The 18986-nt window shown below is 39.9% G+C and overlaps 1 protein-coding gene across 1 annotated transcript in view; it reads right to left on the bottom strand.

The window, feature by feature from the left end:
* Positions 1–1230: 1230 nt before the first annotated feature.
* Positions 1231–18986, bottom strand: part of LOC113407221 (TM2 domain-containing protein 1-like) — a 37096-nt gene continuing 19340 nt past the window's right edge. Inside the window, exons 5-7 of the mRNA XM_026655439.2 lie at positions 18484–18557; positions 11799–11938; positions 1231–2749 (exon numbers count right to left, since the gene is read on the bottom strand). Of these exons, the coding sequence (XP_026511224.1) occupies positions 11828–11938; positions 18484–18557 (185 nt within the window). The 3' untranslated portion in view covers positions 1231–2749; positions 11799–11827. The remainder of the gene's footprint in view (positions 2750–11798; positions 11939–18483; positions 18558–18986) is intronic.

Here is an 18986-nt window from a genome sequence, read left to right as displayed (position 1 = left end):
CTGTGCTGCAAAGGTCTTGAGGTTTTTGAACGACAGAAGAGTCTCTCTTTTTTTGGGATGGGGATTCAGAGTCAATCAACTGGCTCTGAGTCAGTAGGTTAACTGTTTAATTTGTTGTGTAATTATGTATTAGAGTTCAGCAGCATGCATTTAGGTTTCAATTGGCCTATTTTATACATTTTCTCATAACCTATAATTCAACACTGCATAGTTTCACCGCATGTCAAAAGTAACCACACTCGAGTAGCTTACTCTTTAAAGAGATTTCTTTACCATTAACTTTGTTACAGTAGACACAGCCTGGACACTGTTAGAGTGACAAGGACTATTTCCTTAATTACTGTACACTGATAATAGCATTTACTCTGGCAGCTCCAGTGCTATTCAATCAAGCGAGATCCAATACAAAAAAGCTGATTTGCCAAAAAAGAGATTAGCATAAGTGCCTACAGTCACTTTTTGAAGTTAAAGCTACTGTCTCTGTGAGCACTTCTTGTGGGAACTTTATGAAGATAAAATGGATTACTCTCATCTGAGATATTTGGGGACAATTGTACTGAATCTCAATTTTTAGACTAATTGCATTTTTAAAGAAAAATAATGAAAAACACTGTAAAATAAAGAATTGATCAAATCTGGGTTTCAAAGTGCTAAGGAGCATAGGAAAGGCATATTTATTATCTTATGTGTACATGAATATTTGTCTGTTGTGGTGAATTCTGCACTCCCCAATTTTGTATTGCTGGACTTAGTCATCAGCCAATCTTGTGGTGACTAAAGTTGTTGCTTTTTATAATTAAATGCCATTATTTACAGTAGATCTCATACATGCTGGAAAGGCAGACTTTAGCATTATGTACATTTGTAAGCAGAAGGTTAAGCCCGATATTTAAATGGTGAACTAAAATGAGATCAAGGCTTAAAAGCAAATTGCAATGAGGTATGAGAGAGGTGGTAAGTGGACATTAATCACCATACAGACTTAATCAGGTTTTAAGCACTCCTGGGGAAAACACCAAGACTCACTCACATAGGGTCTGATCCTACCAACACTTATGCATGTGAATAACTTTACTCGTGGGAGTAGTCCCACTAATATTAAAAGTGTTTAAAAAGATCTGGACCATATTCTGCCTAAGCTACAATAGCAACCACACAATCATTTTGTCCTAAGGGGATTTGAGAGTATAAGTAGTTGTAACCTCACTCAAATCGTCACGCGAAGCATGATAACACACATGTGGCCAGGGAGCATAAAGATCCATTTTTCCATGTTTTATCCCTTCCTATAGTCTATTACTCTGACATCAGGATCACAGACAATCAGTTATTGCCAAAGACGGGCCTGCTAAAACCATGGAGCTAGTGCCTTCTCATGGGACTGAGCTCATTGTCTCAGGGACACATTTAGCAATCACAAATCCCGGCTTAGAACACTAGCCCATCTCTACTCTTATTTCAGCACTTGCACAATGGACTTAAACTACTACTAAAATAAAAATTCCAAGTGGATAGCAACATTTCCATAGATATACAATTCATTGTGACAAGGCAGTTTTATTAGATGCTTGGAAATACTAATATGCTTCACCATTTAACTCTACTCCCCCAAATACAAAACCATACTACTCCCAAACTCCAGCCCACAGCACGTTTAACGCCCTCTTTGGGATTGTCTCAAACAGTAGTAAAACAGATCCAACAACCAGGGTGAGTACAAGATGATCTACCCTTGGCTGGGAGGGGAGGGGGCACTGAGGGGAGAAGAGGTAGAAGTGGGGAGGTGAAAAATGGGGCAGATATCCATCCATTGTTTATCTTTTCAAGGAGTAGCAAAATGAAAAATTCTACAACCCCTTAATTCTGATTGTAGAAGAGGGACAGTGATGTAACTGTTCTCAGGGAACAATATTCTTATTTTGTGGGAGGAGGTGAGCCAAGATACTTAAGCTCTAGAGAACCTTTAACACAGGAAGCTATTTATCATAACAAGCTTGGTTGATACTGCTCCCATACTGAACCAATTAGATTAGCCTATTTCGTCATACTTCATAACCTGGGATGATAGGTTTCCAAGCATGGTACAGTGCAGTAATTGAATTTTGATCAAACACACATGGCTCATAACCCTGTATATGAAACTTTCAGAACAGTTCACAGCTTTTAAATATCCAGTCAACATGTTGCCAAAAGTACAGGATGTACTTGATGCAAGTGGGAAGGAGGAGAGAGAGTGTGCTGTAACTTGGTACAGCTGTAAAACAAACATTTTTTATTCTGATTCTGTTCCTACTTTTGCAAAGGAGCTGGGAGAAAGACAGCGAATGTCAAGTCAGTCACTTTTCATCCCAGCCCCCATACCTCCCAGATACACACTTACATTACCACATGCTTTTAAATTCAAGATACTGTCTGAGATACCAGGAATTGTGTCTGTTAGCATGATGTTCATTGCTCATACTTATTTAACAAAATAACTGAAAAGTGGTGCACATCATCCTCTTGATAGGGCTATAGTGGATGAGATCATGAAATGACAGCCCTGAAAGATAAAGATTCCTTCTTTCCCCGGCTTCCACTATTGACAATGCAATCCATACAGTGGCGTAGTCCTGCTCTCTTCAGACTATGCAGGGACAGTCAGTCACACAGACGTTGGTATCAGTCAGGTCCTTAGCAGATAGTGGCTTCCCATTACGTTTTCCATACGTCTTCCTCTCAGTAAATGCAAGGGGTTTGAAAGAGGTCTCTAAAGAGAACAGAAAATAGTAACCATTTCATTCCCAACAATTTTTGGTACAAGATGTTTACCATAAAATATGTCCAAAACACTGTGAATCTGAACAGCAAAATGAACATTGTGTGTTTTGGTACTTGTTAAAATAATATGTCTGATAAATACAAGTTACAGCTGCCACCTGGCCTACAACTATCCTAAGCATGCTAGGGCTTTTTAGAGCCATGGTTCCCGAACCTACATGTTTCAGTAATAGCACATCACTGCCAACCTCCTTTTTAGATGTGTGCACTCTACCCTGCCAGGGAGCTGGGGCTGCTTCAAACCCCAGTTTCATGCAATCCTGTACAACTGAAAGGGATACACTACTGATTCGGCTGAGAGCTTTGTTTATATTACGCTGATCCAAATGACCAAAAAAGATTGGGAACTTTCCACCTCACAGCCTTCTTACACACCTGTTTTGGAGCACAGGTGGGTAAGTGAAAAAAAATTACAGCTTCCAAAGGGGAAAATGGTGCTTTCCAGGTTTAACCAAAACGTGGACCCCACTTGGTCTTGCCTTTTGGTCAGGACCAGGTACAGTGACAGGGTGCAACCACCAAAGTAAGTCTTCTAAACTCAGAACAGAGTCCAGGAAAAAAATGACTGACTTAAGCTGTTGCAGAAAAGAGGAGACAGAAAAAGAACTTAATGTGCCACACGTCAAAACTGGGTCCAAGTTTCAGCTCAAGGCAAGGTTAAAAAACAGGCCTGTTATAATCCTCTTAAAGAGAGGATTTATACAGTAATTACAGTAATGGAAACTGATCTTTATAATTCTTATACCAGCTACAGACCCGCTGTGTCATATGCATCGACAGAGGTTGCTAGCTACTTTTCTTACAGACTGCAGATGCAAACTTGAGAACAGACCGTTCAAACCTACAGAGGCAGAACTATCAAAACAGAGCCTGGGCATGTCCAAGATCTAATTAGGCTCAGGGGCTAAAGATAAAAAATCCTAGAAGAAACTGGGAGTATGCTATTTTTTTCTGTTAAGACGGAGAGATGCTGTGCAATATATTTTAATTTCTTGTTCATGGAATTTGTGGAACCAGGTTTTCCTTTCACACTGTGTAAACAGGTTTAGAATGCATTTGTTTTTATCTTCCCATTTCCTTTCGTTTGTTACAGCCTGAGGTCCACAGAGACAACACAATGGTAACAGCATCCTGTTCTGGCACAAATTCACCTCACATTCACACTCCTGTTAATCTTTGTTGTGCGAGAAAGAACACGAGTGCTAAATCTTTGCCTGTGTACTAAAGAGCAGCTTCAGCAGACCTAGGAATTCAGCTATGGGGTTTGGTTCCACCTACAGGAAGCAGGAGGCAAAAAAAAATAATCATGCTCTCAAGCTTCTTCTGTACCTTATTCCTCAGGTCTAGAACCTGCAGCCAGGCTTGTTGAAGTCATTATCCAGTGGTGGATTAATGATTTTGCTGCCCCAAGGCCCTGAAATAATTGCCGCCCCTGGCCTCATATGAACTTGTTTTAGTTTTTTTATAAATTCGTTTGAACTAAAATGAAGCTAAATATCATTAAAATAATTGAACATTTACAAGTTTTATTATAAATAAAATTACAAGTATAGCGGACCCTCGCTTGAACGCGCATCTGTATAGCGCGATTTCGCTTATAGCACAGGACCACGCATGGATCCAAAACTGAGAACCGATTAATTTCTTCCTTCCAGTCATATTATTAACGTTTAGGATTCTCGTGAGTATGTTTACTAAATGGCGTCGCACCGTCATTGGTGGTTTCAATATGCGCTATGGTTGGTAGAATCACGGCATCACTGATGCCGTGATTACAAAAATGCTGCTATTATAAATTTGCTGCCCTAGGCGTAGGCCTTGTCAGTCTAGGCGATAATACGCTGCTGCATCTATCCAGCCCAGTTCTCCTGACTTCATTCATGTAAAGGACTCTGACTGGGTGCCAGGTCATCTCTAAATACTAATTAATATAGTTCTGAAGAAGTCCAACTTCTCCAAAATCCTTCAGAAATTGTGGAAGGAGGTCCACAAGAGACAGGTATTTTTGGCAGCTGACGTATGAATGAATAGGGTGTTACGTAGCACATAGATGGAAATATGCTTTAAAGTGGAAAAAATACTGATACAACCATGCTTGAAATATTATGGATCATTTTGGTCTTCTAATATCTGGTTAAACATTTGGAGAAAATTACGAAGAAAGACAGCAACTTTGACTTAGGCTTTGTCTACACTGGAACCTGAACGACAAAACTTTTGTTGACCGGGGAATGAACCCCCTTCCCACCTCCCCAAAACAACAAAAGTTTTGCCAACAAAAAGCACCGGTGCATCAGCTCTCCAGCTGACAAAGCTACCACCGCTCGTTGTGAGTGGAAGTTTTTTGTTGGTGAGAGAGCTCACTCCTGCCGACAAACAGCGGCTACACTGCATGCCTTTTAGCGGCACGGCTGTATGGCACAGCTGTCTCGTTAAAAAATGCGTAGCGTAGATGTGGCCTTAGAGTTTGGTAGGACTAGAAAGGATCACAGTGTAACAAAGACTGGCTTTGGGGTGGGGGCAGGGAGAACAGCAGCAGTTCCTGATTAAAACCTGATCTAACAAAACACTAAAGCAGACGCTTAAAATTAAGCACTTGCTTTAATGGAATGGGGCCTATGTTACTTTTGTGGTTAACTGCCTCCTGCAACTGCTTGTTGAAAAGAATATATCTAGTACATGACTGCTGATTAAGATACATGCCCTTAGTGAGAGAAAAGAACTTGTGTAAAAAGCCTAAGTCCACAGGTGCATATAAATATATGATGGACCTTTACAACAATGAAGAGAGTGTAAGAACTCAAAGTTACCAGACTGTACACGTGTATCTAAGGTTAAAGAACTGTATTATGGCATAGTAGAGAAATATAATTGAATCATGTAATTAATTACAGTCACAATATATGACTATGAGACAGCAGAAACGTATGGTTGCCTGTGCAAGCTTATCTTTGACATTTCCCCAATTGAGTGTTTAAGCACACAACTGTAATGTTCCCAACATCGTTTTGTGTATAGAATAGTGACAGAAATTGCAGCAGAAGCAACAGGAAGGGCAGTGGATCCAGAAATGGGCTACATGAAGCTAAAAAAACATGAAAAGATGGAACATGTGAGAAGACTGAATACACAGAGCTGGGTAGGCAAATATAACCCAATATACTCTTGAGGAACAAAGGAAACAATAGTTGATGGGGTCACAACAGATGTTTTCCAAAAACCCTGATAGAACATGTCAAACACAAAGATCTTCCTGCAGCTCTGAACAGTTTTACTGGCAAGCTACAACAATACACCTTTGGAAACAATAAAACCTCGCATTTTAAGGTTTGATCGGGTACAGAAGTCAAAGCAGAGAAGTGATATCTCTGTGTAGTAAGTGGAGAGAGAAAAAAGCAGCAGAGTAAACAAAACAGCATCAGGAGACATTAGCTATTCCCCCTGCCATTTAAATCATTGCAGTCCAATAGCAGTCAGAGAGTTTGCTCTTTAAAATGCTTTTAAAACAGTTTTCCTGGAAAACGTGGTATGTGCATATTATGATGATGAGGTATACAGGTTGACGTGCACAACTAATGCAGCCATGTCCTACTCTCACACAAAACCAAACAACTACACCACAATGTATTTCCTATTTTTATATAAAAATTTAAAATAATGTATATATTTTATATACATCCACCTTCTCTAATTTCCTTCTCACTGTACAAATCAATGCAACGTGCCTCAAAGTGATTCCTTTGACTAGGTACTACACTACACTTCAATACTGCAGTGATGCATGCTGTAGATAGAAAACCTTAAGATAAAGAGAATGAAATAATGACAATGTTTATGGAGAATACATGGTCTTGTGGTCTGACTGGCATTCAGGTGATATGGGTTCAATTCCTGGCTCTGCCACATCTTCAGCAAAGTAGTTGCTTTCTGCCCCTAAGTTCCCCATCTGTAAAACAGCAGTAATATTTCACCTCACAGGGCTGCTGAGAGGATAAGTTCATGCATGTCTGTGAAGCAGTCAGATACTGTGGTGTTGGTGGTTGAGTTGGGGCAGGAAAATAACTATCTAGATATATGATTAGGAATTTTATTGCCTTTCTCTACAGAGAGAGGCAAACCAACTATTGAGGGAAGAGCTCCAATCCTTCGAGAAGCTTGTTCTGAAATAGTAAGATCACTCAAAACTAGAGAAACAATAGGGTGAGCAGCTTGACTTATGGGAGGATTCCACAGCATTCAGCAATTCAGAAAATCATGATAAACACTTAGATGCCTACTACTGCAGACAACGTGTCATGAATTCAGTGGTCTGGATTTACATCTTGCAAAGATGTTTTTACAGTCCTTATGGTAAACATTCAGTGTCTGACTCTTACAGCATGAAAATGCAGACCTCATTACTTCTTTAGTGATCTTGTCATTATCATATGCCTGCTCAGTTAAGCCTCTCCAATTATTAGTATTGACCACACAGCTGAAGTTTAATCACATGAGGATGCATGTGTTGAGCCGCACAAGATAGTTCAAGCACAAAATGATGTGCTGGCAAAAGCTGTAGGAGGTATGTAACTCTTGTGATGCCTGTGACATTGTATGATTAAAATATGACATGTATATCATTGTTGCTACCACTGTTATACAATTGCAACAAATCTTATACGAAGTATATCATATTAAGGTATCAATGGAAAAGTTACAACCTATCAAATCTGATTATCCTTGTTTGTATGTGTGTATCGTCTTTGTATCTAAAGTTATGAATATTGACTATGTACCAGTCTTTCAAATGTGTTTGCTCCATGGGTAACACCCACCAGGTAGTTTACATTCAGTCTAGCCAGTACATTGTGAATGGACCATTCAAGTTGATGGCCCATTAATGAACACAATGGGCCATGGAAGAAGCTTATCCATGCTTGGTGGGTCTTCCTGTGGACGTTTTAGCCAGAATATGGGTAGTGGCTGCTTCTATGACTCATTGAAGCATGCAAGGGCATGTGATTAGCTCATGTGACTCTGGACTCCGTCTTGTGCCTGTACTTTTCCACAAACTGCACTGCGGGCTTTGTTTGGGACAAAGAAGTTTCCTTCACATGGGAGAAGGTATAAAAACCCTGGAAGCATCTCCATTTTGCCTCTTTCCTGCTGTGATCTCTGGACTTACACTAAAAGGAGCATTCCAATCAACGGACTGAGGAGCTTCCAGTCTTTTGCAAGTTACCAGAGACTTTACAAGCCAGCAGTTTATTCCATCATTGCTTCAAACCTGATACAAAAACTCTGCAATGCTTGTATGTATTTGATAAGAAGACAGAAAATACATTGACTCTATATAAATCCATGGTACATCCACATCTTGAATACTGCATGCAGATGTGGTTGCCCCATTTTAAAAAATATATTGGAATGGGAAAAATTACAGGGCAACAAAAATGACTGGGGTGTGGAACAACTTCCATATGAGGAGAGATTAATAAGACTGGGACTTTCAACATGGAAAAGAGACTACTAAGGGGGGATATGATAGAGGTCTATAAAATCATGACTGGTGTGGAGAAAGTAAATAAATAAGAAAGTGTATTTACTCCTCATAACACAAGAACTAGGGGTCACCAAATGAAATTAATAGGCAGCAGGATTAAAACAAACAAAAGGAAGTATTTCTTCACACAATGCACAGTCAATCTGTGGAACTCTGCCAGAGGATGTTGTGAAGGCCAAGACTATAACAGGGTTCAAAAAAGAACTAGATAAATTCATGGGGGATTGGTCTATCAATGGGTATTAGCCAGGATGGGCAGGGATAGTGTCTCTAGCCTCTGTTCGCCAGAAGCTGAGAATGGGCAACGGGATGGATCACTTGATGATTAACTGTTCTGTTCATTCCCTCTGAAGCACCTGGTGGAAGACAGGATACTGGGCTAGATGGACTTTTAGTTTGACCGTGTATGGCTGTTCTTATATTCCTTTGACCATTTTAACTCTCTCATCTTTCTTTTCTCTTATAAATAAGCCTTTTGATATTAGATACTAAAGGATTGGCAACAGTGTGATTATTGGGTAAGATCTGAGTTTTATATTGACCTGGTTATGTGGCTGATCTCTTGGGATTGGAAGAACCGTTTGTTTGATTAAATTAAATTAAATAACCACTCACCATTAAGTCTAGTGTCTGGGTGGTAAAACAAAGCCTGGGATACCTAAGGAGACTGCATTTCTAACTTCTCATTAACCAGGAGTTTACTTTTGTTACTGGCTTGGTATATCTTATGGAAGAATAACCACCAGTTTGGGGTAGGTCTGCCCCATTTCTCAGCAGTTTGTCTTGAATCTGGTATTCTCAGCTGTGACCCACTGAGGCACGGTGACAATGTCAACTTCTGAAAGGCTTCATAGAAGCAGCATGTTTTGAGGAGGGATGTGAAGGAGAGGGACACAGTTAGTAAGAAGAAGGGTCAGAGGAAAATAATCTGAAGAGAAGAGAGAAATTAAAGTTGGCCAGAACTTTGAAGGTCTTTCTGTCTAGTCATCCTTGGGTGTAACATCACCACCATACACAGGCTCTTACATAGAGGAGAGGGAATATGAAATGGGTGGCAAAATCGTACAATCCTGAGCAGTATGAAAAGGACACAAACAATCACTCCATGTTTTGTTGCAGTTATATGAAGGGGAATAAAGGATGGAAACACTTTCAAGGTGGACAGGCCTAAAATAGTACTTTTTAAAAAATAGTGTTTTTGCTGAGTCTCCACACAACGTGCCTCTGTACTGACAGATGCTCTTCCCTGCTAAACTTTCTGTTCTTGGGAGTGGTGTAACAAAGATATGTACAAAGACTTTATATAAACAGATGGACTTGCCAACATGTCAAATTTTCATCCACTTTAAGTTTTCACACACAAATCAGCCTCAGCATCGTTTAAAAGATAATAATATGGAACGCTGCAAGTAGTCTGGACATGCTAAATAACTGTGTTCTTGAACTGTACCTTTCTTAAATGTACTCAATATAAATAATTTTAAACCCATACATGGTTTACTTTTCTTCTATGTGGCATATACTGATAACACCCTGATTGCTTAAAAGTAAGGTTATGTTTATGTATGGTGTTTTTTATACTTATCCTTAATTTAGATTAAAAGGAAACTGACTAGCTGAAATGACACAAATTTTCTATGAAATAGTGGTTTTTGGAAAATTCATATATCGCTTAAGAAAACATTGATAAGGAAATATTAAAATAGTTTTGAAGGTTGTATATAAATAAAAAATCCGGAAATGTTATGTGAGAGGTTATAGTGAAGACAATGTAATGTAGATTTCTGGTCCAAATTAAAACAGTTTTTCTGTAATAAGCTTGTTTCAAATCTACTAAATGGTTAAGGGAATGTTTAAATTAAACAGTATGAAGATATTGACTATCAAACATCAACACTGAAGCTTCTCACTGTATCTTTCATGACCTATTTTTGGTAAATCTTGGATGTCACACGGAAGTTTGGTAACAAAGCATTTTATGAGATGCCCAGGATATATGTTTCATTAAAATACAAGATGCCTTTGTCAACAAGGACCAAATAAAAGAAGTGTAGGTTAGAGGGATAAATCCACATACCTATATTTTATTACATCTTCTATTTAACTAGTATAAAAAAATTGTACTTCTGACATATTCTGTTTCATTAAAACATAGGTACATATGTTTGGTAAGAACTATTTTGAAAAAGATGGCGCACAGATGGTGGTTAAAACAGTAATAAAGTTGATATCTGACCATGAAAGTCAACAAGTTTGGGGTTTTTTTGAGACTGAAGGTATAATACAGACAAAATAAACAGGTTCTATTCTAACTTTGATGCATAATGTCTACTGTGCCTTTTGAATGAGGGTGTTCTATTTATGGCATTACACTTTTCTATCCCTTCCCCAGCTGCTGATTATCATTATTAAACTGTGAGCCAAATCAGGCAACCTCACTCAAATTTGTTCTTTAATTTAAAGAGGTTTTCCATGAAGGTAATAGGATTGCAAAGGATATAAATCCTCTCAGATTTTGGACCAATCTTTTTAAAATCAAGCTATTAAGTCTTTTTTCTGATTTTTCAAAAAAATAAAGATGTCCATTTCATAACTGTTACAGAGACCTTACAATCCTGGAAACAGTGACACAGGTTTTAGACTCGGGATGATATCCTACGCCTCCTGAAATCAATACCAAAACTCCCACTGACTTCAACAGTGCCAAAATTTCTTCCCAGATGCTTTGCCTGTTACTAACTCACACTGAAAAATAAAACCAGGGCAGGCACCAGGCACCCAAGCTGGTGCTTGGGGCGGCACCTGGAGGGGGGCGGCGCGGTGCTCCGGCCGCCGGGGAGAGTGGGGCCACAGCCGGGCTCGCCGCCCTCCCCCCGGCGCTCTGGCCGCCCTCCCCCCCGCGCCCTCCCCCCGGCTGCCGGGGCTCGCCGCCCTGCGCTCTGGCCGCCGGGGGGAGAGCCGAGCCCCAGCCAGGGCTCGCCGCCCTCTCGCCGCCCTGCCCCCGGCGCTCTGGCCGCCGGGGGGAGAGCCGAGCCCCCGCCGGGGCTAGCCCCCCTCCTCCCAGGGCTCCAGCCGCCCTCCCCTCCGGCTCCGGCCAGCCCCCCCCACCCCCCCGCGGAAGTTGCCGCCCCAGGCAAAAAAGCCAGAGCCGGCCCTGGATAAAACATTGACAGTGCAAATTATGAATATCTGCATAACTCACAAGTAGCACAGCCTAGAAGTCATGAGCTACGTGTTCACAGAAATGCAGCAGTCACACAGAAGAGACTTCCGATGTGAAGTCTTGCGCTTGATGACATTTCTTTAATATCTTTACCAGCTTTTTTCAATACACAACATTTAATATGCAGTTACATAATTCTAATAAAGTGTCATTAATATAAATCAGTTATCAGGAATTTCAGTGGACTACTGAATCCAATCAATCAAAATGCACCTGTGTGTAGACGACACTTCCTGCCAGACTTAAGGATACGTCTGTGTTTTTCTGAATGTCTCATTGGTAATACTCAGCCTGGTAAGCCTTGCTCCATAGTAATCTATAATGTAACTAGAGCCATCGGAAGGTCCAACGATCTAGAAAAAAGAAAACAAGATTTTCCAATATTAATTAAAATGTACACACTTTTTGTGCTAATATCTCAATTATTGTTAATTTGTCCATCACAAAATTAATCATGCTCAAATTACAAAATATAAACTGGATTCATTTTGAAGTTGTGCTGCAGTTTAACCATTTTAGTGAGTACTCTCTTTGAAGCAAGACTTCCCTAGAGCTCCTAATCAACCAAATTACAGTGGTGAATGAGCTGCTAGACTCTGGCCTTAGGCTGAACCAATCAGGATTTGAGCCACAGCAGGCTGCCTTTTAGAAGATCTTGCTGACAGATGGATGAGCCCCAGAAAATGTCACCATTTCCGTAATAAGGGAGGATAGATGAGAGAAAGACACTGAGATGATGGCAGCTATTTTGGGAATATGAAACTGGTAAGGAATGGGGCCAAAGAAGAGCTTCGCTGGGATTTTTCTGCAATTGATAAATGGAGGTAGAGGGCCCAAGGAGATGAAGAACAAGAAGAGAAAATTGTGAGGGGGAGAGGGGTAAGAACTGTCTTCAACTGTTCCTATCTCTGATGGGAGGCAAGGCTACTGGCATAAGGTAAAGTTTTAGAGCATATATAATTTTAAAAACGTGAAAAACACTAACATAACATATATTCTTTTATAAAACACTTGCATGTTTTAAGTTATGAATTGAATTTTTTTCCAGTCCTGGTCTTCTCTTGTGCTAAGGCTGCAAGTTGTAGCTAATGGGAGTTGATTTTTGAAACATGAACAGTATCAGAAGGAAGGAGGAGAATGAATCCAGAATCTTCTTCCCTTAAAATCATTATGTCCAGAAGTGAAAAAATAGCCCATAGGGAGGCAGCATGGTCTACTGAATAGGACAGAGGGCTGGGAGTCACGAGACAATGGGTTCTTTTGGTAGCTCTTCCACCATGTAACCTTAGGCAAATTGTTTCACCTCTGTATAATTGAGGACATTTGAATTCCATGAAGATGGACATGGCATAAGAACCTGAATAAAGACAGAATAGGCCCTAGAATGTCAATCTTTTGCTGGCTGTTTTCAGAGTATGGTGCAAAGCCCAGTTACTTCAGTTGCTCTATTCTTGACCTTTTTGGCACTCCTTCTCTCCCTCCACCCTTCATTCTTTGCGCCAATGGACAACTGATCCCTTTTGTTGATGAAGATTTCTCTGCTTTGTGGGAACATCGTTGTGTCTGATTTGATTATTGTCGTCTTTCAGATTTTTAGACTATTTTGATGGTGCTTGAATGCCTCAGAGTCAATTAAGTAAAATTCAACTTGTACTGTATGACAAAATTATTATGTATCAAGCTATTCACCCCTGCCACTTGGTGCTTTCTTGAGCAATCCTTTACAGAATAGTGGTTGTTACAGGTTGAGAGATGTCTCAACTGACTTTGAGAAGCAGGGCAATGAGGCAACAACATTTCCCCCTTAACATGTTACAAAGCTTCCCCCCACTCTCTCTGCACCACAAAAATCAGCTCAGATGGCAGAACTAAACCAAGCTCCCTTCAATCCTCCTTTAATGCCTTCTTGATGGACCAGCAGGTATTGACTTTATCTCCTTCAGAAACACAGGAATTTAACCTTCTTCAGGAAAGTTGATGGTGTCTCTGTGCATACAGTTAATTATGAGGGGGTTCTGAGAGAAGAAGGAAAAAAGCAAGTAAAAACTGCTTCCGAGCAAAAGCACTACATGCCAAAAACCCATACTGAATATTTACAACCAGGTGACACTAATAAGCAACACATGCTCCATGTTTTGCTTGGACTAGCACTGGAGAAGAAACACTAGGTTCATCCCCTAGTATGTCTGTGACTGAATGCACCCCTATATTCACACCCTACACACCATAGTAATAATCTTTGTACAAAGTATGCCTTGTATGGTTGTGACAGTCTGTACCCCTATGTTCACCCCCTTTATAGGACTATGATAAATCTTGTACAAAGCATGCCTTGTGAGTATCACTTTAAAACTCATAATTTGCTGTTCATTATTGTTCTAGTAAAATATATGTGGCAACATTGTATGTAAAGCTATAAGATACTACTATATGATGTTACTAAGACATATTCCAAATCTGGAGAACTGTCACAATCTGGTTCTCCAGAGATAAAAGGCTAGCCAATGCCTCATCCAGGTGTCAATAAGATCAAATGGGCCTGGTTAAGTTGCCTTTCTTTGGCAGGAAAGCGGGTGTGGGTAAAAAACCCCTACATCTTGACAAAGGAGCAGCTGGGAGTTTCCATTCACACACACTTTCTGTCTCCTGAACTTTAGCTGGAGATGACAAAAAAAAGAGAAGGATCTATAAGAAAGGAGAGATGTCCAAAGTAATCTCTCTCTTTCTCTCTACCCATGGCATCAACAGCGCTTGAAGAACAAAGGAAGCAGCATAGGACTGGGGAGGGATCCTGACTGAAAGAGTTTCAGCCAGTAAGACTGTTGGAACTTGTGGTGAGAGAGACCTTTGCCGTGAATTCACTCTAGCTTGTTAAGTTAGCCATTAGTTGTGTTTTACTTTTATTTTCTTGTAACCAATTCTGACTTTTATGCCTCATTACATGTAGTCACTTAAAATCTCTCTTTCTGTAGTTATTAAGCTTGTTTTACTGTTATCTAAACCAGTGTGTTTGGGAAAATCCATTTGAGATAACAAGATTCATGAGTATCATTTTCTATTAATAAAATGATGGAGTTTATATGAGCTTGTATTGTCCAGGTGAGGGCTGGGCAGTACAACACATACATTTCTGGGAGAAAGTCTGGAACTGGGAATTTGCTGGTGTTGCTCTGTAGTATAATTCATGAGCGACTGGCTATAGCACTCATACTCCATAGCTGGGAGTAACTTACATGCTGGAGGCTGTATGTGAGCAGACCAGGAGTGGTAGTTCTCACGGCGAAACAGTGTATAAGGCACCCCAGGTTGGAGAATTGAGGGGACACAGCTGTTCATAAGTTCAGATTGTACCCTGGGTAATATCACAAAGGTATCACTAATAACTCTCTGGTCAATAATATCACGGTGAAATGGCTACAGCAGCATTGTATGTAAAGTTATGAATATAAGCTGAAATCATGACTGAAGATGTTTACCAGACAAGTCTGGGAAGTGGGTAAACCTGTATCTCAGAGACAAAGGACAAGGTGAGACTTCTTGCCAGGTGTCATTAAAACTGATGGCCAATCATCTGTCAAGTGGCCATTCTTTGGCAAGGAATGGGTCAGGAACAAACAGATTTGAATCTTAGCAAACAACAGCATGAAATCTCTTTCATCAAAGATTCCTTGTCTCTATCCTCACAGCAGGAATGAACTTTATCTAGGGTAATCCTCAGGAAAATGCATTTCAAAGGGTGACTGACCTATACAAGTCAGGGCCCAAAACACCCCAAGTTCTCTCTCCCTATTTATCTCTACTTCACCTAAGATGACAAAAGAAACAGTCTTTAGACTTTGGGAGCAGATCCTGGCCTGAGAATTTGGTCTGGGAGCATGTGTTAACAATTTTACCTTGAACCAAGTCTAACTTGTTAAGTTTTAGCACTAGAAAACATTTTATCTTCATTTTTCCTGTAACCATTTCTGACTTTAAGGCCTTATACTTGTACTCACTTAATCTCTCTCTCTCTCTCTTTGTAGTTAAATAAACTTGTTTTATTCTTTAATCAAATCTAATCCGGTGTTGCATTAAAATTGAACTGTATGGGTAACTCCATTTAAAATAGCAAACTACTGGATATTGATCCTCTTAGAGGGGCAATGGACCTAAAATATCTGAACTGTCCAGGAGAGGGCTAGACAGTACAGAGTACGCGTTTTGTGGGAAAATTCGGGACTGGGAGTGTGTTGGGGTTGCCCTATAAGTGGTAACCAAGGCTGGTGGAAACCAGAGTGTGACTGGAGTATGATGGCAGGCTGCAGCTATACACAGACACTCAGGGTGTGCTCCGCCTGCTGCTGGCTGTTTGTGAGGGGCTCAGGTTGGGAACTACAGCGGCAAAACATCATGAGGCACCGCTGGTTGCAAGGCAGGTGGTGACACAGCTCCTCACTGGTCTGGACAGCACACTAGAATGTTATAATATCATACAAACATGGCAGCTAAAGAACAGTGGTTTAATGTACATATACAACCATCTGATTTAGAATTTTTAACACAGAAGACAATGCAAATGACATAGAATGCACATGTGCCTTTGTGGCTACAGTGATGAAGTTAAACAGCAAATGCTCAGTTGGGCTTTAGTTCAGTTCAATTAGTTTAGCAATAGCTACTAAGGTAATAACTTCAGCATTGCAGGTTTTATCTTTGCAGATCTGTATTAGAAAAGAATATGCAAGTTTATTCTAAATTGTCTTTAAAAATACAGTAGCATGAACCACAGACACACTGTTCCTTCTTCTCCCATTAGGCCATACACAATGTTTGAGATGATGGCCCAAAGAAAAAACATTGCTATCCCATGGGGGAGTAGGAATCGTTTTGGGTGGAAGGAGACGAAATTAAACAGTGTGGGAAATAAGTGTATGTAAAGGTCTATGGTCAACTGGAATAAATATTCTATCAAATAAAGGTAAGTTATTTTAGCCTATTGTGGTCACAATTTATAGTGGCCTTACAAAACAGGTTGTATGATGGTGCGAGGATTTGTGCCTTCCTATTAAGATGCAAAGAAAGTTTACGACTGACAATACATTCTGTATATTTTAGCACAGGAGAGAGAAGTTACAATATTCTCTTTGGCCAGGATCAAGAGTTAACTACATTCTTGGTCACCTTTCTCCCCAGTGTACATGATTCCATCACTGTGACACTGATGATTTGCCTCAAGAAAGTGTGAGAAAAAGCACATACTGAGGTAAAACTACCAACTGTACGAAAAGCAAAACTGAACAAAAAAATTGAGTTTAAGTATTCTGGATGTGACTGATTTAGAAAAGATAGTTGGAAATCAACCCCCCCTCCCCCCTTCTTTTAAATAGACCCATTCTGGAATAGAGAAACTCCGGCAGCTTTGTGAGGCCACAAGATATCACCCCCAGTTGAAGGCCTTAACCTTCAGGAATCCTAAAAAGACCCTTCTCAATTAACATACGTCATCTTTTTGCGAATATAGGTAAAATAGCAACATCAACTTTCTCCCTCTCAACCCCGCAGTCCCTGAAGTCATGGGGTAGGCCAGCAGCTGTTCATATGTAAACTTGCAATTGAATTTTATTTATTTCAAAATATTAAATATAGAAGTTGGACATCACATGCACGTGCACCACAGTGCAAAACACAAAACCCATGTGTTATGCCTTCTTCTTTCTCACTCTTCTATAATACCTCTTGTGTTAGAAACACTGACCAAACTGCTCCTAAGCTCACCTTTTGATTGAGGGGGGAGGTGTGTTTCTGATGTTTATAGAACACCAGTTACTACAGTATTTCCCTTTCCACTCTGGGGAATGTGCAGACCACTAACCAGAAGAAGTAAAGCAGAAATGAAAATGGAGCAGGGAAGACAGACCATGACTGTGGAGATCTATGCTTACCAAATACTGTTTTGCGAACAGAAGTGCTGGATATATCCATTTGTTTTAACTTTTAAAATGGTACACAACATCCAACACATTCTGGTCTGCAAAGCAAGCATCTGGTTGGATTCCTGAAGTTTAGGAAATAAATGCACAAGCTTTACAAGCCACCTGGGGACATTTTTAGTGTTTACTATTCGGCATCATCACTGCCTCCTTTCTCCTGGTCTCCAGTAATTTGCTGTGTTTGTACAAAGAAATACTAACTATAATCCAGACTTCTGTAGCACCACTGGTCACCATTTCAGAGGTTGGTTAATTTTAATAAGATAAACTCTGATAATCTATACATGTCAAGGAGAGGAGGAGATTTTTTTCAAAAGTGCCTAAGTGAGTGTGGAGCACAGGTCCCATTGGCTTTCAGTGGACTGTGGCACTTAAGTGCTTTAGAAAATGTCACCCTGGGTCATTAGGTTTATCCCTGCACCCTCTTGAATGCATTTACACACATCTTCCTGGTGATATGTTAAGCCAGGGATCCTAAATACAATCCTAAATCCTGTGGTATTTACCACTCCAAGCCACATGTGACCTGGCCAAATTACAGTGCTGGACAACTAGATTCTGCTTAAGTTCTCAAGTAGTTTTAATAGGATACATCAGTCTTCACTCTGCCATATCACATATATGCAGTGTTGCTTTGTGTGTGAAAAAGCTTCCAGGTTATACTTAGAGGTGGTTGCACTGCAGTGACTGGAAGAAATATCTAGTTGGTAATTTATTTTAAGATCTCATCTATATACATTTAAATCTATTTCCTATGATGCACCCTCTGCAACATCATGACTGAGAAATCAGTACCTGGATTTTAATGTGTAGGATAGTCAGAAAATTCTCTTGAAGCCAAAAACAGACTGGCCCCTTTTTTTGGACTTTATCAGACTTTTAATAAACAAAAAATTGATTTGTATCCTAGTTTGAAAGTGTCAACTTACCTGCATTGAAATGAGAATGAAATCAATTAGGCTACCAATTCCACAAAACCCTACAGTGCAGAACTTTAACAAACCTAGAAAGGAAAATAAGACTTAATTACAGCCTTAAGCAATTCTCTATAAAGTTTATGGAACTTTACAGTTTCCAGGTGCATAGGCATTTCCCCCCCATCTCCTCCCCGCCCCGCACAGACCATTTTAGCATGAGAGTGAAATTAACACAAGAATATTTTCCTTAATTATCAGAGTCTTTGTTTTTACATTTATGCACCAACCTGTAAAGAAACTTGCTTAGTTTAAAAGATTTAAATACAAAATGATTTTAACAGACACAATTCTGAGAAAAGGAAGAGAATGAACATATTACTGTCAACTTAAATTACTGAGTTTTTCCTTTCTCTTGCTGGATGCACAGTTAATCTTAAAACAAAGAAATCTTTGCGCACTGGAGCTCCAAAACTTATTTTAACATGAAACACTTTCTACTGTCTCAAGTTGTAGAA

The sequence above is a fragment of the Terrapene carolina genome, unplaced genomic scaffold, assembly GCF_002925995.2.
Source record: "Terrapene carolina triunguis isolate 2854851 unplaced genomic scaffold, T_m_triunguis-2.0 Scaffold210, whole genome shotgun sequence".
Lineage (NCBI taxonomy): Eukaryota > Metazoa > Chordata > Testudines > Emydidae > Terrapene > Terrapene triunguis.
The sequence above is the reverse complement of the archived record's forward strand: the minus strand, read 5'-3'. Positions and strand labels throughout refer to the sequence as shown.